The 27,759-nt window shown below is 43.6% G+C and overlaps 1 protein-coding gene across 5 annotated transcripts in view; it reads left to right on the plus strand.

The window, feature by feature from the left end:
• Positions 1 to 27,759, plus strand: part of CACNA1C (calcium voltage-gated channel subunit alpha1 C) — a 485,857-nt gene that overhangs the window by 435,405 nt on the left and 22,693 nt on the right. For 4 of the 5 annotated variants that reach the window (XM_062616658.1, XM_062616654.1, XM_062616653.1 and 1 more), the window contains 3 exons: positions 17,661 to 17,693; positions 20,685 to 20,813; positions 24,638 to 24,703. In XM_062616658.1, coding sequence (XP_062472642.1) covers positions 17,661 to 17,693; positions 20,685 to 20,813; positions 24,638 to 24,703 — 228 coding nt within the window. The remainder of the gene's footprint in view (positions 1 to 17,660; positions 17,694 to 20,684; positions 20,814 to 24,637; positions 24,704 to 27,759) is intronic. The other variant, XM_062616655.1, reaches the window with a different exon arrangement.

The following is a 27,759-nucleotide window of genomic DNA, read 5'->3' on the forward strand; positions in this document are numbered from 1 at the left end:
CCTCTGGAGATGAATTATGCTAAGCATCAACAAGACTTTCCTGACTGATGTATTTGGATCTGTACAGAAGTCTTCCAAGGAGAAAGGCAGGAAATTCTTGTGTTTCCATAAATAAATGGAGGTCTATCATAGTCAGAAGCCCTGTACTGGGGGGGAAATCTAGTGGATCCTTTTGAAGAAATTTACAGTAATGTCCTATAAATTAAAGAACTTTTTACATCAAGGGTTAAAACGCTTGATATACATCTCATTAAACTTCAGTCATCTGAGAGGAAGACGAATAGTCACCCAGGCCTCTTCTCACTGTTAGTGGAGTGAAACGCACACCTCCCCAAGCCAGCTGGTGCCTCCCTGCATGTGTCTATGACAGGAAAAAATTAATTGCTCTTTGGATCTGCCCATCCAGTGACTAATGAGTGTCTAGGTTTGTTAGGTTTGTCTAGACACCCAGTTCTCAGACACTAAATTTAAGCGGGATAAATAACATTCATTCTCAGCATGTTGTCAAGCAGGTCACACTGCTGCTAATTGTGCTATGTTCTGATCTTCAGTCTCCAGGGCTATCCATACTGGGGTGCTTAACTACCATTGACAAGGCTCCCTCTCTTTTCCATTCCCTGGCTAAATTAGAGTTCATGTCAGCCAAGGACCAGAATCCCGTTTTTGGTTATAGAAGTCTATGAAAAATGAGGGTGTGCCTCTGTCCAAGCAACCATCACCTGTCTTAGTTGAGGAGGCAGCAGGAGTGGCCCTGACCCTTATAGTAAGGGTTATGAAGAGTATTGCACAATGGTCCCTCTGTTTCCTCTAAAGAATCCTTTCCTTCTATACAGTTTTTACAGACCTCTGCACACATCTTTTTGTTACCCGGCATGTTTAAATCTTCTCTTTTTATCTAGGCAAGTCCTTTGCTACTAGTTTCAAATGTTTGTTACTAAAAACTTGCACAGTCTTTTGATGCACTGATAAATGAGCAGCAGCTATGGATGAAATTTATTCTGAAATGTTCTGAAATCCCTTTGCACTTATAACCTGTATTGAATAAGAGAATGTTTTGTATGTTGGTTTGTCCTGTCGGATTCCCTTCCTGCTAGCAGCACTTGGTATGTTACATCTGTAGAAAATGGGCTTTGGAAGTAGCAGCCCATCTTGGACGGACAGTTGTCATCTTCCCAAGCAGTGTGAGGCAGTTTATCAGATATACTTCCCCCCTTCTCCTCAGGAGCTTGTTGCTTTCTTGCTGTTTGTGGGTTTGAGCAAACCCTGCCTTGTGTTTCTGTACAATGTCTTGTCTTTTTCCAAGAGACCTGGAATCTGAAAAAGGAAAAATAAACACTAAAATTCCAATAAACTCCACTAATTGGAGATGTTTAGGCTGGTCAGGTGCAGGTAAGATGTTTCTACCCAGCTCCCTAGAAGCTGAAGGACGTTTGTGGTAGGATCTTGGAACATGCTGCTCTTGGAGCTTACGGATAGTTTTCATTGTGGTCAGTTAGGGAAGATGTTGACACCTGGCACGGGTTAGTTTGATATGTGGCCATGGATGGATAAACCTGAAATCTCTGAGGTTCACCAGATGTTTGCATTCAGGGAAGCATATCCAGCAGGTGCTGAGCTGCAATAGCTGTAGTTGTGGTGGGAACCCTGACTGGCAGGTTCCACAGTGTGTGTGTAGGTATGTGATTGCATCTGTGCAGCTCCCTGTGCTCTGGGTTGTTTTTTTTTCCTTTTGACAATTAGTTTTGTTTTCTGAAAAGTAATTTCACAGGCCAAAACCTTTGTTATGATATACGTGAGTGTGCATGGGTGGGTCTTTGTGTGTGCACTCCACTAGGTGTAGTATATATTCCTGAACGTGTTTGGATGCCTGCGTATGGGCTTCGAATCCATGGGAGAGTGTACAGACATGAATCTGTGTATGAGAGAAAAAGAGTGTGTATGCAAGCATACATATTTCATACACATTTGTGTTATTGAACTGTTGTTGCTGGAGACATATGGGTTGTTGTGTATGTAACTGAGCCTATGAATAAGTTTTCTGAGCCCATGTGGCTACCTAACTATGCAATTTGTCTGCTTATGGATGGGTGTTTCTATCTGAGACTTTCCTGTATGCAGGCATGTTCATCTGCATGCCTGTGTGTGAGTGTATATTTGCATGGCAAGCTCCGCATATTTTTGTTAGCATGCCTGTGCATTCAAAAACAGTGAGAAGGCATGTACTCGTGAGGTAGGCTCCCAGGTCACCTTCAGCATTTCTGAGTCCTTTAGGAAACCACCATTTAAAACATCTCCATGGTGTGGAGGTACATCAAGTGGTAAGTCAAATTGCATTGCATTAGGCCCACTTGCTTGCTGCAACTTGGGAACATCTCCCAGGTGAGCCCCAGCAGCTCCACAGGCACATGGAAAAGCAGCTCACACAACTGAGTGTAAAGGGCATGAGGCAGGTTAAAATCTGGTGGGTTTGGAAGCTTCAGAGAGAGGCACAGTTTCTGCTAAATTCACTTCAAAATTGCCTTACATTTAAGCTGCATTTTCAGAGTTTTGCTTCTCAGTAAGTGAGAAAATAACTCCAAAAAACTTCTGAGAAAAAATGAAGATTCTCTCAAAATTTCTGGAAATAGTCAATGATTCTATGTTGGGCCCCTCTTAAGCCACTTTGTAATTATAGGGATTTAATCTGCTATTAAAAAAAGAGGGAGGCAGAGATCACGTATAGAATCATAGAATACTTAGGGTTGGGAAGATCATCAAGTTCCACCCCCCCTGCCATGTGCAGGGACACCTCACACTAAGCTGTGTCACCCAAGGCTCTGTCCAACCTGGCCTTGAACGTATGCCATGTGTCAACTCTATTTAAGTGCTAATACCAAGAATTACTGTTGAGGAATAAGATGAAAGTGATGTAATATATGGTGACTAAGAGGTGGGGCCTATGGGTTGTATTCCTTGGACTTTGACTAGATACCTCCTTCTCCCCATCAGTAAATCGGAGATTGTTGTTATTCCCTATGTTAAGAAAGCACTGTCATCAGTGTTTACAAAACACTTTTAAGTGCCTCAGAAGAAACCATTAAGATGGTAAAGTTTGCTACTATCTATTATAATAATAGGAAATAAAATGTTACAGGAGTTGAATAAAGCCCAGCAAATTTGGAATAGATCATCCCAGAAGTAGCTCCAATCACAGGCTTGCATTTCCTTCCTTTACAGAGAGCACAGCCTGGAGGTGGGTGCCTGCTATCCCCTCCTCCAGGCAAAGAAAGTTGCTCATTTCTATTTCTTGTGTTTTATCAAAGGGGGAAATTAAGTTATATTTGTGCTCTGTGCTATGGTGTCACTGGGAAAGATGCTAGCGTAACTTCCTTCTTCTTGGAAGAGAAGTTGGAGAGAAAAGCTGACACCTGTCTGGTCCATAGGGTCCTTTTTTCTCCACCCTTTTCCCTGCCGGTGTCAGACCAAAGATGCGCTGTGGCTGGGTCTTCATTTGCCACCAAAGCGATACTTACAGCAATGCCCACTGCGCTGGATGAGTCCCTGGGGCTAGCTGAGAGGTTGGCCCATCCAACTGCAGTGGGCATTTCTTGGCGTGCAGATGTGTGAGTTACAGAGGCACGGTCAAGCAGCAGCATATGTGTCTCCAGAGGCAAAGGTACCAGTGACAGTGGGGATGTCATGGGTTTGATTTTGTCTGTCTTGAAAGGATGTTGGGGAGGGAGGGTTTATGCCTACTTGTGAGCCTATCAGCAAGGGCTTCTGCCAGTGCCTCTGAGTGTGTCTGCATGCGTGAGTACCTCTTCGTTCATCAGCTATGTTTGGGAGTGATGAGGATGGCTGAGCAAAACCATCTGGACTGGTATCTATCTCGCCTGTTCTGCTCAGTGACCGTACTTGAGTGTGTGTCTGAGTGTGTCTGTGAACATTGCAGGAGATACAGAGGAGGACGAGGTACCCATGACAGGTATGCATTGTGATACAGCAGATGTGACAAGCTGGGGGAGTGTGCATGGATAAGAGGTGAGAACTGTCAGAGACAGGGAATTAGTGACTTGCAGGCTTTTGTGAAATAATGGAGTATTTCCCTGTGTAAGTTGCCCTCCTGTTGCAGCAGTACAGGTTTTCCCAAGAGTGAGCATTGCGACTGGCTTAAGGATTAATGGAAACGGTGTGGTTTTTAATGGGAGAGATGACAGTAGGAGAAGAAAAGAGAAAATACAGTGTTGTGCCTGGTCTGATCCATGGTGGCATCTGGGAGACACAGGACCCAGGTGCTTCAGGAAGTAGCACCACTATGAAGAAGGTTAGAGAAGCCCAAAGCCCATCTTACTGCATTACTGCCCCTAGGAAATGTTGGTCGGGTCTGTTGTGCACAGGACTTCTGCGTAGTGGTTTGGTGTTTGTTAATCAGACATTCAGGAGAGCTGAGTACTTTGTATCTTGACCTTCTGAAAGGTTTCTAAATTCTGGTACAAAGTCAGCAGGGGTTTGCATCTTGGTTGATTCCCGAGTACTGACGCAGTAAGGTCAGAGAGATACCAAAACATTCAGCTCCCAAGAATACTTGGAGACCTGTACAGTGGGTTCTCATTTAGTCTTCCTTTTGTTTCTGAAGTAAAGCAGCTCAGGCTTAAACCAGGCGCATGAGGCCTTTCCTTACAGTCATCTTGCTTTTGGTGTCAAGAGGCTTCATATGATTTGTCATGGGCTCCTGCTCCCATCCTTTGGAATATCTGACAGCCTATACTCAAGTCTCCCTCTCACCTTCTCCTGCACTTCCCCCTATTAACCCACCTCCTGCCTATCTTCCTTTTCTCCCTTGCTTTCCTCTCCCTGGTCTCCAGCCACACTAAACCTCACAAGTTCATTTTTCACCCTCAATCAATGTGTCTGAAGGCAGAGAACCAGTGGCTTAAATCCTGCAGTCCTTTAGGCAGAACTGCCCTAGGGCACTTCACCTGCACAAGGACTGGAGCGCTCAGCCCCTGAGACAGTCCTATACACACACCCCCCCCACAATGGGAGCAAGGATCAGTGGAAGGACGACATACATCTAGCCTGCACCTCAGTTGGGACTGGCATTCATCTCTGTCGCTGTGTCTGTCTCTGTGTCTCTGCCTGTCTGGTTCTCTCCGCTTCCATGCCCTTTGCTGCTCAGATTTTGGCCATCAGCTGCCACTGGACACAAATCTTTGCAATTCCTAGAACTTGCGAGTTCATTTACTCAAGCCTTCCGGAAGAGGCAGAAAACATCTCCCTCCATCTCTCCTTCTCTCTCTTTCTTTCTCAAGTGCCGTCTGGGTAGCAGAGGCCTCCAAATTATGTAGCAAAGGGCTGGAGAAGCACAGTGGCTTCTTTTGACATCTTGTGTCATCATACCCTTACTGCTGCCATCCTAGAAGTTGTGTGTAGTCCTGAGCTATCCCTTGTGTGCGTGTATATGTCTGTATATATGACTTGGTTTCTTTTTGGAAAAAATAATGATAAAACTGATGGGGGGAGGGGTGGATTTAATTTCCTTTTTCTAGTATCTGGTGGTGTTTTTATCGCAAGAATAATAATCCAGGTAACGCACCACGGTGGCCCCAGCTTCTGTATGTGGGAAGCCACGTTGAAGCATGGTTGTGAGCTATAGCAGTGGAAAATGCTAGTGCTTTATTTTGCCTTTGGTGAACATCAGGAGAGCTGCCCTGAACTGTTCCCAAATTAGGCTTAGATCAGTTTGAATTTGATCACTTCCCGTGCTTAATCAACAATTCTAGTGCATGTTTTTTACCTTCTGTTGTGAGAAAGAAGTATGGTAAGTCTATCTGACCACAACCATGTTTGAACAGGGTTATTTTGGTTTTATTTATGTATATTTTTGTCATGAAGATGGGGCCTCTTCTTTTTTTCTCTTTTGGCTTAAAAATGTTGGTATTCTGAGTGCGTTTCCAGAGTTCACAATGTGATTTGCTCATTCAAATAGGTGATTTTGGTAACTGCACAATTTTTTTCTGTAAGGAAATCTATATGAAATATGGGAAAACAGGAAAAAAGTGTATATTTATGCAGAAAAGGGGATAGTAAATGCAAATTACTCCTTCCTCATCTTACCTATTTGAGCTGTAACTGATGACTAGCAATATTAGCACCAGAAAGAAGAAAGCATGTAGCTCCCACTTTGAAAGACTGTCCATACTCCCTAGTTTTGAGGAAATACCTCAAGACTGTGATTTCCACAGAACTACTTGTTATACTTGGCTTCCAACATTATTCAAGGTGCATAAAATAATCAGAATGTATTTTACTGCAGGGGAGATTTAAGAGTAGCCTAAAAGTAATTTTGCCTTACTGGATAAATTTAACCATGCACATTCTAGTTGATTAAAATACAAGAAATTGAAGATAAAGAATACAGAACAAATTCATAAAAGCTAATTGTAAAAGCAGCAAAAAGAAAGTTAGATAGCCCTATAGCTATAAGACTTGATGCACAAACCTGTCTGGAGTCCTTCTGAGTGAAAATATTTAGAGCTGTCTCTAAAATGGTGGGGCACAGCATCTCACATTTTACTGAGGAGGGAATAGTGTTTAAAATTACTGCAGGCTTTTACATACCCAAAATGTTGGTAGGTTTTAAGGCTTTTAGAGAAGAGTCCTGTTTTCTTATTTGACCATGAACTGTTGTTACAATAACAATAGTAGCTAATAGTAGGAATACAAAGTACTACAGGCCTTGTCCTGTGTTGGTTCATGGGTAAAATAAGTGTGTGATGTAAATTTCAGTATAAAGAGCTCTTTAGAAAGCCTACAACCAGATTTTTTTGACCAGTATTTTATTTTTCTTGTCATTTTTCTATCACGTAACTCTCAAAGACAAAAAAAAACCCAGCCACTACATTATTCTGGCATCAACATTTGTGCTACAATATACTTCTATTTCATTTTCCTTATAATGTCAATGTTTTTTCACAAACCTAGTTAAAACGCTCAAAAGAAAAAATAATAAAAAGTGTTAGAACTACCCCAAGCTGGTTATATTTTCCATTGGCTTGCTAGCCAGGATAAATCATTCCTTTTGCCTAGCAAAAGCTTCTTTTCACTTTCCCTGAACTCTAATAGAGATTGTATCTTTATATGAATCCATAGAAAAATCCCTCGCTGACTCCTTAGATCATCTCAGAACATACTAATGTTAATTAATGATAGCTTTCTAAGCACAGTAAGTTAGATGGTCAAAAAAAAGTGCTCGAGTGAGCTCAAATCCACCTAGTTCTGTCATTTAAGGCAATTCCTTGAAGCACTGAACGATGTTCTCTGGCGTTTAATTCTCCTTTTTCTAAGACCTACTTTGCTGAGAATACCCAAGGAATTTTCCAATGTCGCTGTTCTCCGCCCACAGATTGCAGTAATAAAGGGTGCACAATCCCCTGTATTTCACTCATTCAGTTTTGCTTCTGTTCCTCATCCAAATTACAAGAGCTTTTAACACTGACCCTCCAAGACCTCATTGCGTGCACCATCTCATACTATTATGCATATTTAGAGGTCTGCTAACTGGTTCCAGATTGCACTGTCAGTTGCAATGAAAGTAATGAAGGTGATGGAAGAAGGCAAGACATACACAAGTATTTTACTTGTTTTCCTTTTTAACTTTCTCTGTTCCCCCATCTTCTTATCCCCAGTGACTTTCTCCAAGTTTTGCTGAAATCTTGGATAGTAGAGATCATGTTTCCCATTCCCAGGATCACTAGAAGTAGTTTTCAGTAAGGCAGTTATTAGTTCCCCTCTACCTCATGTATGGGTGATCTTTCCTGTTTGTCTCCAGCCAAGATGTCATCAGTCCAGGGAAAAGGCTGCTTCCCTTTGTGAAGGTTTTTGTGCCAAGCATTTGGCAACAGTTCAGCATGGTGATGGGTACCATTCTGCAAACCCAAATGCACAGACTATCAGAATTTTTGAGGTTCCCACTCAATAAAGACCTGGCTGGGGGGGGTTTGCTGGTAGGCAAGGAATGTGGCCTTCCAACCAGATTTCTGCTTGAAGGTAAACACATACAAACTAATTTTACCCTTTCAAATACAGTCAGTGTAGCACCTTCATTTAGCTTCTGCCCTGCTCCCTCTGCCCTCATATGTACCAGCCAGGGAAACATAAGGGGTTTTTCTATTTCTCACTAGACAACTGTTTTTAAAATGGCTGTGTTCTTACCTTCTCTCACTGGTCTGTTCTTTGTGGAGGCTCTCTGGCACAACATGCCAACAAAATGACTTCTGCTTCATATACCTTCATAGGCATCTGCTAAATGGGACCCATTCCCTGCTGCATCCAGATGACCTTGCTGTAGAGACTGGATTGCTGCTTATGGTTAGCTGATTTATGGCCAAAAATGTCCTGGCTCTAATTGCTAGTAAAACTGTTGGAGAGTAATGGGACATTGCAACTGGTCACATCCCAGTTATTCTCTCAAAATCCACTTTTGAACAGAGATACCAGTCAGTGGTGCTGTCTGCTGAGCCTTATCTGACTGACTGGAGAATATCTATCTCACCTAAATCAAGTGACAGCTTTTCCTAAGCTGAACAGACACTAAGGCAAAGATGCCTCAGCAGTAAAGAAATACTTGTTAATAGAAAGGATCTAAAACAAATTAATATTTAGGGCTAGGGGATTTGAGGCTCAGCTGTTTGCACAGAGGTGAACATAGTAAATCACACACAGCGAGCAGTAAATGTCACCCAAACTGTCCCTACTATTTTGTTTTAACCAAAGAATTCATCAGCTCAATAAGAATTTATTTTTGGGAAGAGGTATAGACCAAAAAAACCCTGTTTCTCAATAGCTTTCTAACAGGTATCTGTAGTTACATATGACCACCTCTAACTTGCTGTGATAATGCTGTGATTGGCATTCCAATCCCAGAATAGCTCATAGGCTTTATTGTATCTCATATTAACATACAGAAATCTAGTATGACTTTGTAGGCTGCACTCTTCTTGGAAACCTTCTGCATCAACATTAAATAACCTTCTATTTTAAAAGGCAATGAAAAGACACAGCCTGGGAATTAAATAATAACTGCTACAGATCTCGAATTAAATGATCCATAACAAACTGTCTTTTTGGGCTTCTGGTATCTCTGGCTACCCTCCCTTCAGGAAATATTCATTACCCAAAATTAACAGGGCCTGCTAGTTCACCTGTACCTACTTTCTCCTGCAACCCACAGTCCTGTTGCATTTGAACAAAGGTGAATTGGGTTTTCGCCTGTTTCCAATGGCATTTGCAGTTTCTTTCAGCACCTTCATCAAAGCATAAGATGGCTCCTTCATCTTCACTGTGTCCCAAACCCTTTGGTCTTGCCAAGGGAAGGATCCTGGCACCTGCATGCAGTCTTTGAGCTGGTGGATTGCCTGCCTTCCTCCCTGGAAAAACCTGCTCATGATCTAATCTCCATCTGGCTGCATTAGTTCCCAGAAGAGAGGTTATTTTGCTGCAGACCATAAGCCTGCTTCTGACCTTAACACCACCAGCGTGATTCCCGATCAGTTATACAGGAGTTGCAAAAACGCTGCCGAAGCTTCCTTCTGGATTCATGTGCTCCTGCCAACCACATCACAGTAAATCCTTCATACTGAGCTCCCAGCAGACCTCTTCATCGATGGAGTCCAAAGGTCTCCAGCCTCCTTTCTGCCCTATGCAGGTGAGACTGTCCAGAGAAGCCCCAGTAACACTAATACACAGAGGATACCAAGTTTCAGTCTGTTCTTCATTTTATCTTCTTCCTTATCCTTTTCCTACACCATGGAATCCTATTAGCTAATTAATAAGTAATTAACATAGCTGTAGAAGCACTCAAATGCTCAGTGCACTGAAGACAAGCACAGCCGTGACAGAAGAAGGAGATGCTTCTAGGAGTTTACATAATTCCTCAAATCATCAGCCCCCAGGGAAGACAAAGTCAGTAGGTGTTACTCACCCTCTCAGTACTAATGGGGTGTTGCAAGGTGTTGGAGATAAGGAAAGCCTCTGCCTACCTATGGCTCAGGAAATTCATCTTAGAGAAAAACTCTGCTGCCATTACAATTTCCAAGATAGGCTGTGGGATGTTACAAGAAATGGAAAAATCAATACCTTATACAGCAAACATCGTGTTTTTAAAGTAACCAAGACTGGTATGAATGCTTTAAACAGTCCCTTTCTTCTTTTTCATTTCAAGACCAAAATCAACGGTATGGTCTTAACACACAAGAACCTTAGCAGGCCAGCCTGTGTCAGAGACCATCTCCCTATTTGCAGCCTTCCAGAGCAGCTGTGCTTTCACAACACTGCTACAGATAGGAAGCCAAGATGGTTGATTCATTTGGGTTTTTGGGATGGGAGAACCTGGGTATGAAAAGAACTGCCATTTGGAGTGAGTTAAAATCAGATATAGGCTGTGTTTTTTCTGGAAAACCAGACTCCCTCTGTCCCTCCCAGCCAATGAAAAGAAAAAAAAGAATAATAAGGATCAATGTAAGAGAGAACATAAATCTTCCTAAAGAGGTGGAGGAAAATGAGACTGCACTTTCCAGCACAGTGACAATTACACTGCTGGGTTTAGTGTTTAAAAGCCATATTAACTTCATCATAGGAAAGGCAGTGAGGCACACTGGACTACTTAGAGACAGTAATGAAGAAAGCATTGGAACGGATGATAATAGAGCTGAGCTGGAGAACTGGGAACTCTAAACTTCCGCTCTTGTGCTCTCTCTGTGTTGCTCAGTGGTCTGGTCTGTTACCAGGGTCATCCTTCTTAGTCTGCTTTTGGCTGGGACAGCCTGATTACCTCCTCTGGGAGCCCTTGCTCTGTTGATCAAGAATTGGTCAAGTGAAAATGCAAGTTGAATGAAGGAAGTCCACATACAGCTTCTGGCAGAGTTGTCCAAATCAGAAAAAAAACTCTCATCCACTGATACTCAAACAAGAAAATCCCTAAAATCACTCCACCTGTGAAACAAAAGTTCCTGCACACAAGTAGCCTTTCAGTGTTAATTTTCATGGCTTGGTTTATCTTCATAGCCTTCCTATAAGGATGTTCTAGGGCTTTTTTTGGCTACATGCCCTACAAAACACAATAAAACACAGGCAAGCTGCCCCTGCCTCCCATGGTCAGACAAGTATTTGTACCTGAAGATAGTGTTTAATATGTATTTGCTTTTTAGGAGCCCCCTAGGCTTGATTACTGTAAGACTTGAACTTATCATTTACCCAGAGTTAATGAGAAGGATTATTAAAACATCCTGAAAATTAAGAATAATTTGCATATAAATACTCTACCAATTCTTCTGCTTTTCTGAAAGTTGGGGAAAAAATAGAGCTTTCCGCCGTGTAAAAACTGACTCTTTCATTAATTGTCCAGTAATTGTCAAGCTAGGGTAATCTGCATAACCAAATTAAAGCAATTGGTTTGCCTTATATTTACCTTAAGCACTTAGAACTGTAAGATAACTGTCTGACAATTTCATGGATAGAGATATATATATGTATGAAATTAATTAATAAGCTATTCAAATTTGTGTGATTTGCATATTTGAAGCTAATTAGAAAAGCAAGCTCTAGAATTTCAGAATCTTAGAATATACGAAATGAAGGCAAAAAACGATAGCTGCAGGACTCATTTGCTTTAAAAGTTACCTTGATCTTATTAAATGCATTTGAAATAGGCTTTTTTGCATACAGTTATGCTAATATTTCCTCCAAGATCTGAGATCATGTGGAATCTATGTGAAGTATAAATGCCTATGTATTGCATTTGTATGAGCTGACACTTGATGTGTGTTGATCCACATGAGTTAGTGCAGGCAGAAATGTAATGGCAAACTCCATTGCAGCTGTCACATTTTTTATAATTCCCTGTATTACAACAAATAAACTTTTAATTCCATAGTCCAAGAGGTTTCAGCCTCATAGAATCATGGAATCATAGAATAGTTAGGGTTGGAAAGGACCTTAAGGTTATCTAGTTCCATCTTCTGCAGATCTGTCTGAGGATTAACATATTACACTGCAGTGAAACAACTCGGGGCTTTTTCCAGGAAAATCAGCAAGGTGTTCGCCATTTATCCCAGTAAAAGCAGTATCATACACCATGATTCCCATGGCACCTGTTCCTAATAGGCATTAAAACCAAACCCCAATTTATGAAAATAGTCAAAAAAGCCTCTGGTGCTTCACCCAGATCAGAGCTATAGGAAGGCTTGATTTTTTGTTTCAGAAAAGCCCCTGGTACCTTTTTTTTTGTGGTTTAAGGTACAATAAATTTTTTAAATTGAAAAAACTTCAGTAAGATTTCATTCCAACAGAAATAATTTAGGAAAAGCAAGGCATTTGCTTAAGTAACGTAAAACCAGTTTAATCTGGGATTTATTTTTTTATAGTTATATAATGTTTCTAATGGAGCTGAAAACTCAAGTTGAAATGTGCGAGGAAAAAATGTGAGATTTCTATCTCAGATTTCAGAAATGCTTTTTTCAAAATTGACATGTCCCCACAGAACATTTCACTTTCAGCATCAGCATTTTTCTAACAGAAAACATTTTTGTAGGGAAAAAAATAAATAAAATCTGGCTAGTTTTGCTCAAAATATTCCCAGCATTTCTCAAAGAACTGTACACTTAATGAAAGAATGCAGAGTTTGAGCAACTTCTCTGGCTATTATTACTATTGTTATTGTTATCCTGCTAATAGTTTGATTTCACCATAAGGTTAGGGGAATTTGAACTGTGCTATCTGCAATCCAGCAGTATTCCCTGTCAGAGAAACAGCAGATACATTTCTGCCTGCTTTTACAATAACTTCACAGACTTTGGTGGCAGGTGGATGATCTCTAGAGTTCTTGTGATTAAAACCACACACAGCAGTGGCAGACAGATGAGTCTGGAAGGGGTTGTGGTAACTCCCCAGCGTAACAGCAGACTATTACCTGCCAGCAGCCAGGTTGATTTGAAACCCTGACTTTTTCCAGCTCTCCACAAAGACTTGTGTTACTCAGCTAGCCTCTTGAGGTCACTTTAGACTTTCGACAGGGGAGAGTCATGTCTTCTCTTTTATCATGTCTCTATGGCACTGATAAATTCTAAATCTCTTTTTCTCTTACACAGTGGTAAATTCTTGTTCTTGAAGCTCGGGTCCTTACAGATCCCATCCTAGTATGATCCACATGTGTGAAAGAAAAATCTCCAGAACAGTAATGTTGTGGGCTTGCTGCTGCCCTATTCGTGCGCTCTACATCCAGCAGTGGCCAAGCAGCTGAAACAGCCCTTCAGTTCTTTCTCACTCCCTGTAGCAACAAAACCAAATCACTGTTGCTCATCAGGTATCACTCAATGGAAATGCTTTTAATCTCCCTCAAAATCTTATCTGTGTTTGTACAATGAGTTCATTTTCACTGAGTGGTTCTTTTCACCCTTCATTTTGTGTCCGAGAAGGTCACAGATGCAGCATGGTTAACGTAGGCAGGACTCTTGGATGACCTCTAGATACAAAGAACTTGAGCTAGAAAAGACTGATATTCTAGAACTGAAAAGGAGCTACACAGCCCTGCAGCCTGCTCTGCTCAGGCGAAATCCACAGTGCAGATTCTCAGAAGCATCCTTCCAGCAATGAGTAGAAAAAGGCAAGAAGGCAGCACCTGTCACCCCTTTCCTCATGGAATAAGGCTAACAGACTAATGGACAAGTTTCCAGCAGATAAGGAATACTCATAGGTAGCTTCATTCTCCAAATGTCAACAGCTATCAAGGAAATAGCAGACATCCATCACCAACAACCAACTACTGCAAGTGGTCTCCAAAGATCTTCATCCACAAACCATATTTTCCTTAGTGGAGATATGCCATTATGGATTGTTCGTCACAAAAGGCAACACAAGCATCTGATAATTTGTTTTCTTGAGAAATATGAAGATACTCTGTCATATCATGGTGCCAAAGTCTCAGAGATTTCCTTATATCTTTTCAAACCTAGGGCTAACAGGCAAAATTAGAAGGCTGCCATTGTACCACTGCATTGGCTAAGACAAGCCTGACTTACAAAGCAATAACAACACTGAGCATTTGGCTGCTTAAATGTTGCCCAGATCAAGCCAGGCCAAAGTTCGTCACAACATAAAGGTTGAATTCTGTCTTGCAAAAGGAGATTCCTCCCATTGGATGGAAGAAACCTTGTTGGAAGGTAAAAAAGTTATCAGCAAGGAAGTTTTACTCCTCAAACATCAGACAAAAATCCATTTGGACTTCCTAGCAAAGACTGGATCCACTGAAGGAGCCGAACTCATCATCATCTTCAGTGTGTCCTGTGGTGTAAAAAAAAATTACTACCATCACCGTGCTGGTAATGGGAATGCCACCTGCCCATGCCATCATTTCAGTATCTCATTTAAGTATCTCTCTAATGAACAAACCTGTCTTCTTTCCCAGAGACTTCCTTACCTGGGATCCTGAATTCATGATGGGTATAAACTGTGCCTTTCACTTTTGTGCCTGTAGGGACTTCAAGGACGCACACAGATTAAAGCAATGTGTCTGTTTAAAATGTTGGTGCTCTGGTACACATTTAACATAGTTAAATGAGAAAATACGCAGGCAACAATATTCCAGGGAGCTTTTCAGACGTGCTTCAGGGTTCCCTCAGTCTTTATCCTACTGAATCTTTACTTTGGCTTCTAGAATTGGCTTTTCTGTTTCTTGACCTCTTCTGCTCCTTAGTGTCTCTATTACCTTTTTAAATATGGTGACATCAAAAGAAAATACATAAATAAATTGCCCAAGCACTTTCACTGCCTTCATTCCCATTTAGTGTCTTTGCACAGAAGCATCCTGCCTCAGGTATTTCTCTTCCCACTTTGAGCAGGCTTCATTCTACATCACTCTTAATATATCCCTGGACTTGTTTGCGATTTATGCTTCAGGTCCATCTTGTATGATGGAAATTGCACAGAGCAGCATCTCCTGACTGATCTCACTGTTACTGTTGTTTCCCTTTCTGATTCAGTTACGTGCATGCTACTTGTGCCCCAAACAACAAGAGCAGGGTAGGATACTTGAAGTTTCTTTGCAGGTTATAACACATGCAGAAGAGATGGCTGCAAATAAAACAGGGTACAGCGAAGGCCACCTTCTGTTAAGAGGCATAGCTTCTCCAAACAGTCTTTCAAAGACACCAAACAGATGAGGATTTGCTTTTACACATTGTTCTGAGGTTTGTAGAAATTAAATCCTGACACTGGCTTTAATTATCATAGAATCATAGAATCGTTAGGGTTGGAAAGGACCTTAAGATCATCTAGTTCCCACCCCCCTACCCATCACTATGCCTCCATCCTTGTGAACTGATGTGACTTCTACATTCTCAGGTGCTGAGTGCCTGTCCTTGTCCTAAAATTGGCATACTCACATCACTTGCAAGGTTGAAGATTCTTAGAAAATCTAGAAATAACTCTCTCTGCTCTATAGTTAGGAATGGCCACACTTCAAAGTCACAGTAACAGGTTCTCAGGTATCTGTGCTCAGGTCCATATGGTGACCTTTAAGCACAAGTGGAAAATGGTAGTATTTGGCTCCTCTATGAAACCTTTCTGGACATCAGAAAATGTATTCAGCAACCCACACCTGGGGGTTGATTTCCCCCTCATATACTCATGCACAAACTACAGTATGCACAAGCATATCAGGAACCTCAGCCCACAGTGCTACAGTTCAAACAATTGCCACTTGCCAGCATTAACAGAAACTTTCCTGTGCTGCTTTTTAGCCTTTACTGTAAGTAGCGATATAATGTGCTATTTGACCCCATCTTAAAACACAAGCCAGGTAACTCAGGGAATGAGAGAGGAGTAAATCAACCTCTACTTCACTTTCTTAGAAGTGCCAAAGATGCTCAGAACATTTGGTTTCTAGCTTTTCAAGGTGATGCCAAGTCCTTCAAGTTGAGCATCCCATATCAACAGTGGCTTATATAGTCATATCTTTTTATACAGATTTTTATACTCTGTTATGTTACTGATATCCGCATTTTCTGATTAAATACTAACAATATCAAAATGACAATTAAGGTATAATGTTCCACGGTAACTTACATGGCCTCTTCAGCCAGTCAGTCACAGATACACCTGCACTGTCAGCCAGGAAGGATGGAGAATCATGAAAGGTGCTGAAAGTTTTTGGGCTTCCTTCAGTGAGTTTGAAGGGGCTTTGTACCCTCTATCAGGAACACAGCAACTAGCAGAATAAAGGTCCTTCTATCGCTAGAAAAGATGATTTGCAAAACTAGAAAGAGGAAGGGGGATGGGACAGAGAAACTGCTGGAAAGGAGATGTTTGCCCAGCAACACAAAATCAAAATCTATGCCTGGTCTGTAAGAAATGTCTCTGTGGGCACCGCTCCTTTATTTGGTATTCAAGTCAAGTTTTGCCTGTATGTGATCTGAAAACACAAGAGCAAACACATGAAAGAGGAGGATAAAAGCAATGAAATCTGGCACTACCAAACCAATGTGTTAACCCAAAAGACTGTTACACGATTAGGTGTACCTTGGGTTTTCAATTGTTCTCATTTGCCTGTATCACCAAATAGGCTGTGCATCCAAACTAGGTTTTATTTAGGTAATACAATACCCATTTTGGTTACTGCACTGTCCTTGGAGAGCAGGAGCACACTGCAGGAGCCCTCTGTGGCACTAGAGCTAAATTCTGCCATTGCAGAACAAATACATCAGTTTCAGCTTTGCTAATGTGATCACAGGAAGTAATAACAGACAGGTTTGTCATATGGTAGAGGTTAGGCTGAACGAGTATTTTGCTATTGAAATGAAGGACTCCTGATAAAGCTGGTTTTATTTAATTTTCAATTCTGCTTCTTACACCTAAGGGTATTTGCAGCCTTGGTGATTTTAGAATTGTTCTCAGTATTGGATATGGCCCCAGAAGTTAATCAAGGAACATCAGGTTGAGTGTTTGCAGCAACTAGACTCTTCCAGGCATGACCAGGGCTCAGCTCAGCTTGGCTTCCCGGGAAACATCCACTGGGTCCCTGGAGCTTTGCTGTGAGGCGGGTGAAGGTACAGAAAGATAACCAGCATTACCAATCCACTTTCCACAGCTGGTGGTGGGTGTTGTAGGGTTGCCAATTGTCGATTAGACTGTCCCAACCCAGAATTACATGTAAAGGAATGGGGATATATAAATAGCATTGCTTTAGCGCTGGGGTATTATGGGCTTATAAATCAGACTGATGCACTAGAAGCTGGCTGGTCCCTGTGCAGACATGGCCTGGATCTGAGCTGGGGAGCTAAATCAGCCCTTGTATTGAACTTGATGGTAGTGACACAAGAAACATTTTAACAATATCCATGCCTCCACTGCCTGGATACCAGGATGTCTAGCACGCAAGAGATACTAGGTGCAATCCACATGTGGTGGTAGTGGATACAGCTTCCATCAAATCCAGTGGGAGTTGGAGCCACTTCTTCCATGGCCAGCTTTGATCCTAGGGAATTAGCCCAGCCTCTTGTGCATTTCTTTCAAACTCCCATTTGCCCTCTTCTACCATTTTGTTGCTCCTGTGTTAGCCAAGACCTAGTTTACTAGGGCTCTTGATTGGAGATTTATTACAGCTTATTTCTGTCTGCCTTTCTTTAAAGCCAGCTGAACATACCCAATGCTCTTCCTCTATGGTAAGACCGAAAATACAGACCACCCTCCCAGCTTCTGTGACACTCTTTCTAACACACTCCTTTATTCTCTTCTCCGTGATCACGAGTTCTCTCTCCAAGCCCAGCCTAGTTATTTGTGCATGAAGCTGCCATGTCATGTATTGGTGTGAGTCTGGTGTTCACATGAGCTGTGAATATGCTGCACATGTGTATTTCTTGTGCATCCTGAGCTTTCCTTTGGTCAAGTTAACTGTCGTTCTGCCTTCTAATGAACCACCAAGAGAGAACTAGACCTGGTAAGATTTCTTGTTAGCAAGAACCTATGTCACTATCAATGTGATGCTGAATGAGTTTGCAATGTGACTTCATGTCCAGGCCTCCAAACTAGAAAGGATTGGGACTCTGAAGTTCCTCTGCAGGGAGATGACTCACTGTAACACTGGAGTTCGTACTTTGCATAAAAGAAGTCGTGCAGTGGTGCACACAAACTCAGCTGCCTTGGTGTACAAGACAGTTCCCATAGCACCCCAGCAGAGCTGCAGTAACTCCAGCCTCTTGATTGATTGCCATTTTGCAGAACCTCCCTCCTCTGGCAAAGCTAAGTCTTCAGAAAGCTGGATGAAAATCAGGAGAAAGCAAGCAGGGCTACTCAAGCACCAGCTAATCTGTAGCCACCTAGTCTTAAAATGACTGTAATCTCCTGAGGCATCACTGAATGGTTTTGGCTGAGTGGTTTGATGCCAGTAAACTGCAGATGTGCGTCAGGGAGGAATTTGTTCTATTTTATCTGCTCTTTGGCCTTTGCCTACTCCATGACACTAGATAGACGGGGATAATTTTCTGCCTACAGTAGCTGCCTCTTCTCAGCAAGCAAAGTTGAAGGAATGCTGAAACCTCTGTCCAGACCCGCATCCCAGAGTGCTGCCATCCAAAGGGCCAAGCTGACAAGAGCAGCAGCATGTAGAATAAGAAAATACTTTTTGGGGGGGTCTTAGGTCACAACCACAGCAGTACAGCTTGTCCACCCAACTTCTAAATTTGGATCTCAACTCTTTTTTATGTGGCATTGGAATTTACCTTCTTAGAGAAAGTGGAAGGGAGGCCATAGGACTTATGTAGGACTGGGAGAGTTGTGTGACCTTATAATTAGCCCTCTGGGACTGCAGTGTTGAGAGAATTGAATGCTATGACTTTTGGTTTCTTGGAGGCCACATTCCCTCCTTCACCTCAAAATAATTTCCTCCAATTCACTGAAGCCCCCAGCCTGTTGTCCAAGTCAGAAAATGAGAGTGATGTGAGAGGTAGGGAGCAGTCAGGCTTCTCCTTGACACAGCCTGTTCCCCTAACCTTTTTCACCTGGTTACTGCATGGGCAGCAAACAGGCAGTGAGCCTTTGCTGCAGACTGGAGGAGGCTACCCAAAACATCCACCAGTGATCCACACCACAGGTAGACAGACAAACTGCAGCTGGGGTGTAATTGTGAACTCCTGCACATAGTGCAAGCAGAGTTCACAAACACTAGCAAGCAGCTACTGACCCTGTGTACCCCCATGGCTGCCGGGGCCGACAGAGCTCAGCACTAACCTGCCCATCCTGGGTTGGAAACAGGAGCACGTACAGCGCAAGGTACACATCCTCATCTGGTCATTTAATCCCATCTGGGCAACTCTATGCTTGGGGTTTTATCAGGAGTGGACAGGCAAGCAGCTGCTGTTTTCACTGCCTGATGACAGGAAATCCCAAGGGTCTGTTCTCTCTTGGTTTACACAGTGGTGAGTAGTTAACAGCGGGGTGATCTGCACTGTTTCTTCCTCCTAAATGTTGCTCTTTCAGTGGCATTTAGACTCAAAACTGTGGCCTTTGCAGCCTGGGTGGAGACAGAGAGGGGGTTTCTGCGCACTTTGCTCCATGGCAGGTCAAGTGGCAGGGTGACACTATTATCTGCCCCTGTGACATGAGGTCACATTCCCACAGTGCTGCTACTGGAAACCACTGGCTCCACAGGCTTCACACAGTATTTTAGGGGGTTAATGAACTGGTAAACACAGCGTTTTCTGTGCCTCACTCCACTCGAGCTGGGAAGCCTCTTCACTGAGGCCCAGGTGAGCCTGCTGCCATGGCAGCACTCAGACAGATGTTGCCTTCACACACATGGAGGCTGAGGAATGTCAGAGCTGGTCGCAAGCCCAAGGGAAAATGCGTAGGGACAAAGCAGATGCTGGGAATAAAAAACAGGCCAGAGGAAAGACTATTTTAAAATGCTGCTCCTTGAACAGTAGCAGTGAAGCCAAAATAAAATGTCTTTAGAAAAACAAAAGTCAGTGCGCAGACTGTGGGAAATACAAAGGGGTCATGAGAAATGCAAAAGGCCCGAACGCACAGCAGCAGAACAAGCGACCATGGTCCAGCCAGCCCCCTGAAGCATGGCCACAGCAGCAGCACAGCGATAGTGAAGCTGCCAGCGGTGCCAACAGCTGAGCAAGGGACAGCTCATGCTGTGCCCCCACGGGGTTTTGCACCCCAGAGCAGACCTGGGACCTGCTACTGTTTCCCCTAGAGCAAGCAGCACATGGCTGATGCCCAGCATCAGATTCTCCAGAACTGCTGGCTGGTGTGTTTGCTGGGTAAAACATCTGAGACAGATCAAAAGAGAAAGTATCTTTCTCCTCCAGTACAATGACAAAGGAGAATTGCATCTTTCCAATGTGAGCAGGAAATGTAATAGGGAGTTTTATAGCATAACATATCCTTAATCCCCAAAAGTCCAGGCAATATAAAGGGAGAGGCTGATGGCCTCAAAAGCCCCCACAGAGTAGCTCACCGCCCTGGGAGAGAGGGCAGGCTTGACCAGCCTCAGCCCACCTCTGGGGTGCCGGGGCAGTGCAAGCCCAGGGAGCGGTATCAGGACAAGGAACAGTGCAGTGAGCTCTTGGCGTAGCATCCTCTGTGGCCCAGGGCCCCCATTCCTCCTGTGCTGTTGTAACTCCTGCCTCTGTGCCAATGGCTTCCAGAACGCAGAGGAAAACTCTCGCATCTCAATCACCTTCTTCCGACTCTTCCGCGTGATGCGTCTTGTGAAGCTCCTGAGCCGAGGGGAGGGCATCCGGACGCTGCTTTGGACCTTCATCAAATCCTTCCAGGTATTCTTTCACTTATCTCTAAGTAAGACCTAATTCCTTTTTATTTCCCCTTGGTGACCTCTCGGAGAGGGATTTCACCCAAGTCCCTAAACTCAAAGGCTGCTGGTCAGAGCTGTGTGCACCAGTGACAGGTTGCACGAATGACAGTCAAGTAAACGGGGCTTGCAGAGAATGACTGCCCGGTATGAATTCAATCTTTAAAGAATGAGTAATTACTTGAGACCTTCCTGAACAGCCTTGATAGTTCAGTTCAACTCAGTCACCACCTGCCTGCAACCCTTCAATCTCCTCTTTCTTTCTTTTTTTCTATTTTAGCTGTATTTTATATTTGTTGTTTTAAGTGAAATGCACAGCTATGGGGAAGGCCTGGGTCTCCATTAGGTTTTATTTAAGCATTGTTCTGATGATTTCCAGTGAGTATTAGAGGTGTGTGGCCCCCATGCTTTCATCCAGAAGAATTTCACCTTTTTGGCCCTGGAAAAGATGCAAAGTTATTAAATTGGTGATTTTTCCCTGGAGGCAGGTGTCATTTCAGTGATACGTAAAGTGTGAGAATAGATAGGGGAAGACAAAGGAGACCAGACTGGATACGAATCATCACCTCTGGGGTAAAAGAAACACCAAGAGATAGCCATTTGCTAGAAAAACTGCTTCCATACCAGCCCCTAACCTAGCCATGTATAGAAAAATGGTAGTTACAGGTTAAACATAGCATATTCTTTCATTTTACAAGTACTTGACCTGGATTTACTGGGCCAGCACAACCTGGATGTTAGCTGGGGCAGGTCCGAAGGAAGCATCAGGGAAAGATAGCATAGGAATGCAAATGGTGGTCAAAATACGAGAAAAGATGCAGGACACACCACCGGATAAAATCATGAAAGAGTAACGTGCAACATATTAAGTCTTGAAACAGCGACCATATATCCCTCAGACTGAGCCTTTAAATGGTTGATAGCATTTGTATTGACTCAAATGGGAAAGTAGCTGATCCACATTTTAAAACTTAAACCTAACCAACTGCAACACAAGCTGGGACCAAAGCGTGCAGTGCTGTGGATCAGCACAAATTCTGTCTGTCAGCAGAAGTTGTACGTGTACACCAGGGATCAATCTGGACCTTTTCCACTGCATCTCTCAGGTGGTCTTGGTAGCCAGACCACGAGGCTCATGCAGAGGACTCTCATTTTGCACACTCCTTGACTGCCAGAGGATCTAATATGGCACAGCACTTTTCTGACATATCCATACTACAAATGACTTTTTCCATTGCTTACACAGTTGCTAACTTCCAGGTTGTTATTTGAGCAGCTCCAGTGAGAACCGTTTTGTCTGCATGCATAGAAATGATATTCCCTTGGCATAGCTCAACCATCCCTCATGCAGGGGACAGAGTCACACTTTCCAGTTCCTGCTTCTCCCCCCCTTCGCCCTTGCCCCTCCAACCTCTTTAGCAATAGCTCACTCTTATTCTGAGCTCAGCTTGCCACAGCCCTTGGCTGCAGAGGATGAGATGGATGGGAAAGGGAGTTCCTGGTACTTCCCTCCAGTGACCTCCAGACCTCTTTGATTGGAGAGTTGCTTTTAGGCAGGGTTGTAGGGTGATGGGAGAAAGTATCAAGGGAGGCATCTTCCACAGCAGGGAGGGGGGAAGACTAAGCACTGCAAGCAAGTGCTTCCATTGGAAGCTTTTAGCCATTTATAACATGGTAGTCTCTGCCCAGAGCTCCTCCTCTTGCAACTACTGGGAGGCTTCTTTGGTAGCTATGAATAGCCACTGTGCAGAGCTCTTTACTCAGCCACTCCCACTGTCAAAATCTGGGATCCCTGCAGACTCTGTCTGGCACAAGTTCTTCTCTGTGTCCTCACATGCTTCCAGGAAGCGTCTGCTCACACAGGGCAGCCGAATAAGCAATGAACTGCTGCTAGAGTTCACATCCCATTGCAACTACCACGTGGCCCATGAATGGCGCACAGTGCTTACAAGTTGGGGCACCGGTCAGAGGAGCGGGTGGTGGGAAAATGCTCAGCGGGGTTTCCTCCTGCAGAGACAGCGACAGGGCTCACGCAGGCGGGTGGGAGGAGTAGGAAGTAAGAGGGGTGCTGAGGGCAAGGCAAGGCCGTGGGAATCACAAGGACAAAGTGGTAGCCAAGGAAGGATGGAGGCAGAGGAGGACAGAGCAAGGAGAGTGGAATATGGGAGGTGCGGAGCTGAAGGAGCTGTGGGGAGTAAGGGGTAGAGATGAGTAGGAAGGTGCACCAGTGGAGAGGAATAGGCAGAGCAGAACACAGAAAGAAAGTGGAGGCCTAGAGGGCCAGGAGAGGACACTTTTCCCATCCCCATTTTAAAGACAGGCTAACTGGTAAGGTTATGCACCTCCTGTCCTATCTGGACCACAGAATGTTTGGAGCCCAGTTCGGAGCTGGTGTATCTCCACTGCATTGTGGGGTAACCATACAGATTTGTCAGACCTCATAAAACACAGAAGAATCTCCTCTTGAGCCTCAATGTGACATTCTTTCAAGAGCTGAATTTTTGCCATTTTAATATTCAGCCCTCTTTGAGATTATTTAGAATCATAGAATAGTTAGGGTTGGAAAGGACCTTAAGATCATGTAGTTCTAACCCCCCTGCCATAGGCAGGGACACCTCACGCTAAATCATATCATCCAAGGCCTTGTCCAACCTGATCTTAAACACTGCCAGGGATGGAGCATTCACAACCTCCCTGGGCAACCTATTCCAGTGCCTCACCACCCTAACAGGAAAGAATTTCCTCCTTATATCCAGTCTAAACTTCCCCTGTTTAAGTTTTAACCCGTTACCCCTTGTCCTATCAATTTCTGCAGATTTTAGTCAAATCTCCATAGTGGACAGTGACAATTTTGCCTTGATTCTTCCTATAGGATTTAGCTCTCTTGAATTTAGGCATAAACTTAAAGTGTGTGAATAATCTTATATTTTAAAAATAATAATGTTGTAGGCTTTTTATACTTTGTGAAATGGGGTGTTGAAAATCCTGATCAGGGACTTTCCTCACATTTTAAGGATGAATGTGTCTGCCCATTGCCTCTGAAGTCTGGAAATCTCTGGTCTGAGCACTATATATTTCAAAGGCAACAGAGTAGAAAATTCCTCCTCAAAAGCCTGAGCCTGTGAGGTCCCAAGCTGTGCCCTTGATCCCTGCTAGTGGCAGACAGAGGAAACAGACAGCACTCAACACTTTGCTAGTTGTGCCGGCCACTTCCTTATGAGGCAGCTGTGCATATCAGGGCTCTGCATTTCCTCTTCAGCACCTGATCACAGACACTTAAGTGAATTGCAGACAGCATCAGAGACACCTAACACTGAACAGGGAACAAAGCTGTTGCTGCTTTACATCCTTCGGATTGTACCAGCCATTGTAGTGGAAGCCTTGAATTCGAATCTTGGCAGCTGTTGTGTTGTTTCACCAGACTAGATCCATTAAAAAACACATTGCCATTAGTGCCAGAATAATACATGTTGTGATAGTTTTCTCCTATTGGTAAGCAGCTGTAGACACTGTTTTTTCCTCTCTTTCCTTTCTCCGTCAAGGGCAGGACTGACTTGAAAGCAGCAGAGCTGCATCATGACGAGAGGGAGCAGAGTCAGAGCCTGCTTGAGAGAAGGACAAGCAAATGTGGGCTTGGGGAGGCATCTAGTGGCCACTTGGCCAAATTACAGCTTCTGCTCAGTTTCCCAAAGCCAGGAGCATGGGCCAGGCTCCCGTGTGCTGGGCTCGGTGGAGACGCAGTGTTCTCTCTCTTTTCCTTTTTCTTTCTTTTTTTTTTTTCATTTCTAGGCCCTCCCCTATGTGGCTCTTTTAATAGTGATGTTGTTCTTCATCTACGCCGTGATCGGGATGCAGGTAAGTGATGCTAAAGAGCTAAATTGTGTCTATCATCTCCAGTTAAAAGAGTTTTGTGAACTGACTTATAAAGTAAGTAGGTTAATGTGTGGTTGTACGGGCTTGCAAGGATGTTTTCACCCAATAAGGTAATATGGCAGTTAACCTTGCTTGGAAAACATTGCCTGCCTCTGTACTTCCAACAGGAGCAGAACACACTCCATTTTTTGGAATAAAAAGACCCATTTAATGGTAGAATGCAATATGCAGACAGTAAAAGGGCCATGACTGCCCTCCACAGTTTCAAAGGACTACACAGCAGTGGTGGCAAAGGAGATTTACTGCTCATTGGTTCAAAATAGTTGTTTCAGTGGGCTTATGGCCATGCTGCACTGAACAAACCCAAATTTTCTCTCGCATCATTTTCTCACTGACATAACGTCCACTAAGTTGTAAAGAGCAGCTTTCAATTTACACCCATGAAGGTAAACAGAGGATGAGACCAAACAAACTGACACTATGTGTTTGTGCCAGTTCTTCAGGAAGCTGCATCAATACAATACCTTATTCACTTCGCAAAAAGAACATGGGCAAAAAGAACTGGGCTGAGCATTCACCTGTGCAAGGAACTGTGGCTGCATACAGACCATTGAAGAAAGCATGTGATACAGGCACAGTCTGTGACAGTGCCAGCCTCATTTGCTGTGCTGCTTTTCAAACTAAGCTTCACTTTCCACTCCAGTGTTAATCAAAGATCTCAGACAAGTCAGCCATCCAGGACCAGAGACCAAAGCACAGAAAGGCATGGCATAATCGCTTCCAGAGGTGTTCAGACATGACAGGCTTCTTGGTTTCACAGTGCCTACAGAATTTGTAACAGAACTCATCTGCCCTCTGTAACCTTGCTTTAATTTGTTTCCTGTTATTATAATTACATATTTTCATAGACTCCATTACCTTGACCCAGTTTGAAAAATAAAAGTAGTCTTTTGTTGAATTATCCCAGGTTACCTCAATTGCCCCTAGTCATTACAGGTGTCATATAGTCTACTAGGCTCATACTGGAAACTTGCCAGTTTTACCTTCAATACCTACCTAATTCAAATGGCCAAGATCATATAGGATTACCTGTGCTATACAGGAAATCATCTGAGAGTATCACACTGGTGTTATGCAGCTGCGCAAAGCATTAAAAATAGATTCCAAGCACCCATGCAGATAGGGTCTACAATGATGAGGGCACTGCCAGGGCTAGACACTTTATTCTGTAATTCTATTCCCTTTTCTGTCTGCTAGTTCTGAGTTGGCTATTTAATGCCTGGCTTACATTCAAGCCTCTGTTTAAATCATCTCAGCAGCCTAGGATAGTACATCTGTCTTTCACATTGATCTAGATTACTAGATCGCTTCCTGCCCTCCTGTCTTCCAATGAGAAAACCACTTTTCTCATCTCCCCTCTTTGCTTAGAGCCCACAGACCTGTTATCACCACTTGTTTGTCCAAATGGCATCTCAGACGTTCTGTGTGCTGTTCTCTTGAGCCTGCTGACGCAGAGAGTTTCCTCACATACAGGGACACGTAGGAAGGAAAATCCTTCCTCACTCCATTAAGCAGCTACCTTGGAAGACTAGATGTACAAGCTCTGATGAAAATATAAGGATTTCCCACATAAAGGAGACCTATCACTTTATCTCAGCTGCTGCCCTTACTTGAAGCATTAACAATTTTCAAGCTTTGCTACCTAATGTGCTCAAATGGAAAAACCCAAATTGATGCTGATGGATGAAGCCACTCATATCATGCCCAGGATGCACAGACTGGAGAGGCCATGGGAGAGGAACTTCTACCTACAGCTTCTCATAGGTGCCTAATGCAAAGTGCTTGTAGCAGCTGCCACCAGTGCCTTGTGTATGGGGGAAGCTGCAGGTTCAAAAGGAAAATCGGACTTCCAGCATGGGAAATTCCCTTGCCTACACTTGCCTGAAATGAAAAATATGGGCTGCCTCAGCTCAAACAGTCTCTGAGCGTTCAAACTGTCCTCCTGCTCCTCCTCATTGCAGCTGGGGCAGGGGAAGGCCCACACATCCATAAGGAACCCCTGCAGAAAACGTGATATACGAACCCTCCCTCCCATCTGCCGAGGCCTCCCCACCATTGTCCCTGCTTCTCTCCATGTCGTCGTTCCTCTTGGGGTGTTAATTATCAGTTACATTTGCTGGAAAAGGAGTTCCGTGTTCTCTCAGAGCTGCTCTGTTCTCGCTGCTTGTTTCGGCTTCAAGATTACAGCTCTCAGTCCTTGAGATCTCTGTCACGTTGCTATTGATGGGGAATAAACAGTCCTGACTGACTATGCTATGCAGAGACCTTTCCGCCAAGCAGGGCTTGTTAAGCCCTCAGTCCTGGTGCCCAAAAGTATCAAAGCTATGTAAGACTTTTCCAAAGAAGCCTGAAACTGCCCTGCACTGGGAACTTCACACCGGAGGGCAGGCTCCTAAAAAGGTTTGCTCGTGGCTGCAGACTTCATGCTGCGGCTGGATCAGATAGTTGGTGCAGTTGGTGCAGGTTGGTTGGGCATGGAAGGAAGCTGTAATCCATCCTTTCCTGGGCAAATCTAGGTACCATCTTCACACTGCTGCATTTTGGGGAAGAGGGGGTGATGTGAAACAAAGGAGGCTACTAGACAGGCAGGCAGGATGATCTCCAGATCCAAGGCAATGTTTACACTGTTTTGGGGAGATCCAGGGCACCCCACAGAGCTGCTCATCTTTTGCTACCATTTCCTCCTGGTGAAGACATAAACTTTTTCTTCTTTGTTACTGATTTCTTTCATCTGGACCCTCTCCACATATGAGTACCTGTTAAAACAGGGCCCCATATCACGTATTTGTAGTGTATGAAATGAAGAAGTCTTGTTTTAACAGAAGATGCCTCTTGTTACAAAATGAGTGCTTTTCCAGCAATAAAGCGCAAGCAAGGGGAGCAGCAGCAAATACGAAAGACCTGTGGAAATGGTTTTTCTAAGAGAAGAGCAGGTTCTGTTAACTGTCAGGGCCAGGGTGGGGCCAAGAGCTGCAGGT

Source organism: Pezoporus occidentalis, unplaced genomic scaffold (assembly GCF_034315485.1).
Source record: "Pezoporus occidentalis ecotype Australia unplaced genomic scaffold, CSIRO_AGI_Poc_V1 ctg19, whole genome shotgun sequence".
Classification (NCBI taxonomy): domain Eukaryota; kingdom Metazoa; phylum Chordata; class Aves; order Psittaciformes; family Psittacidae; genus Pezoporus; species Pezoporus occidentalis.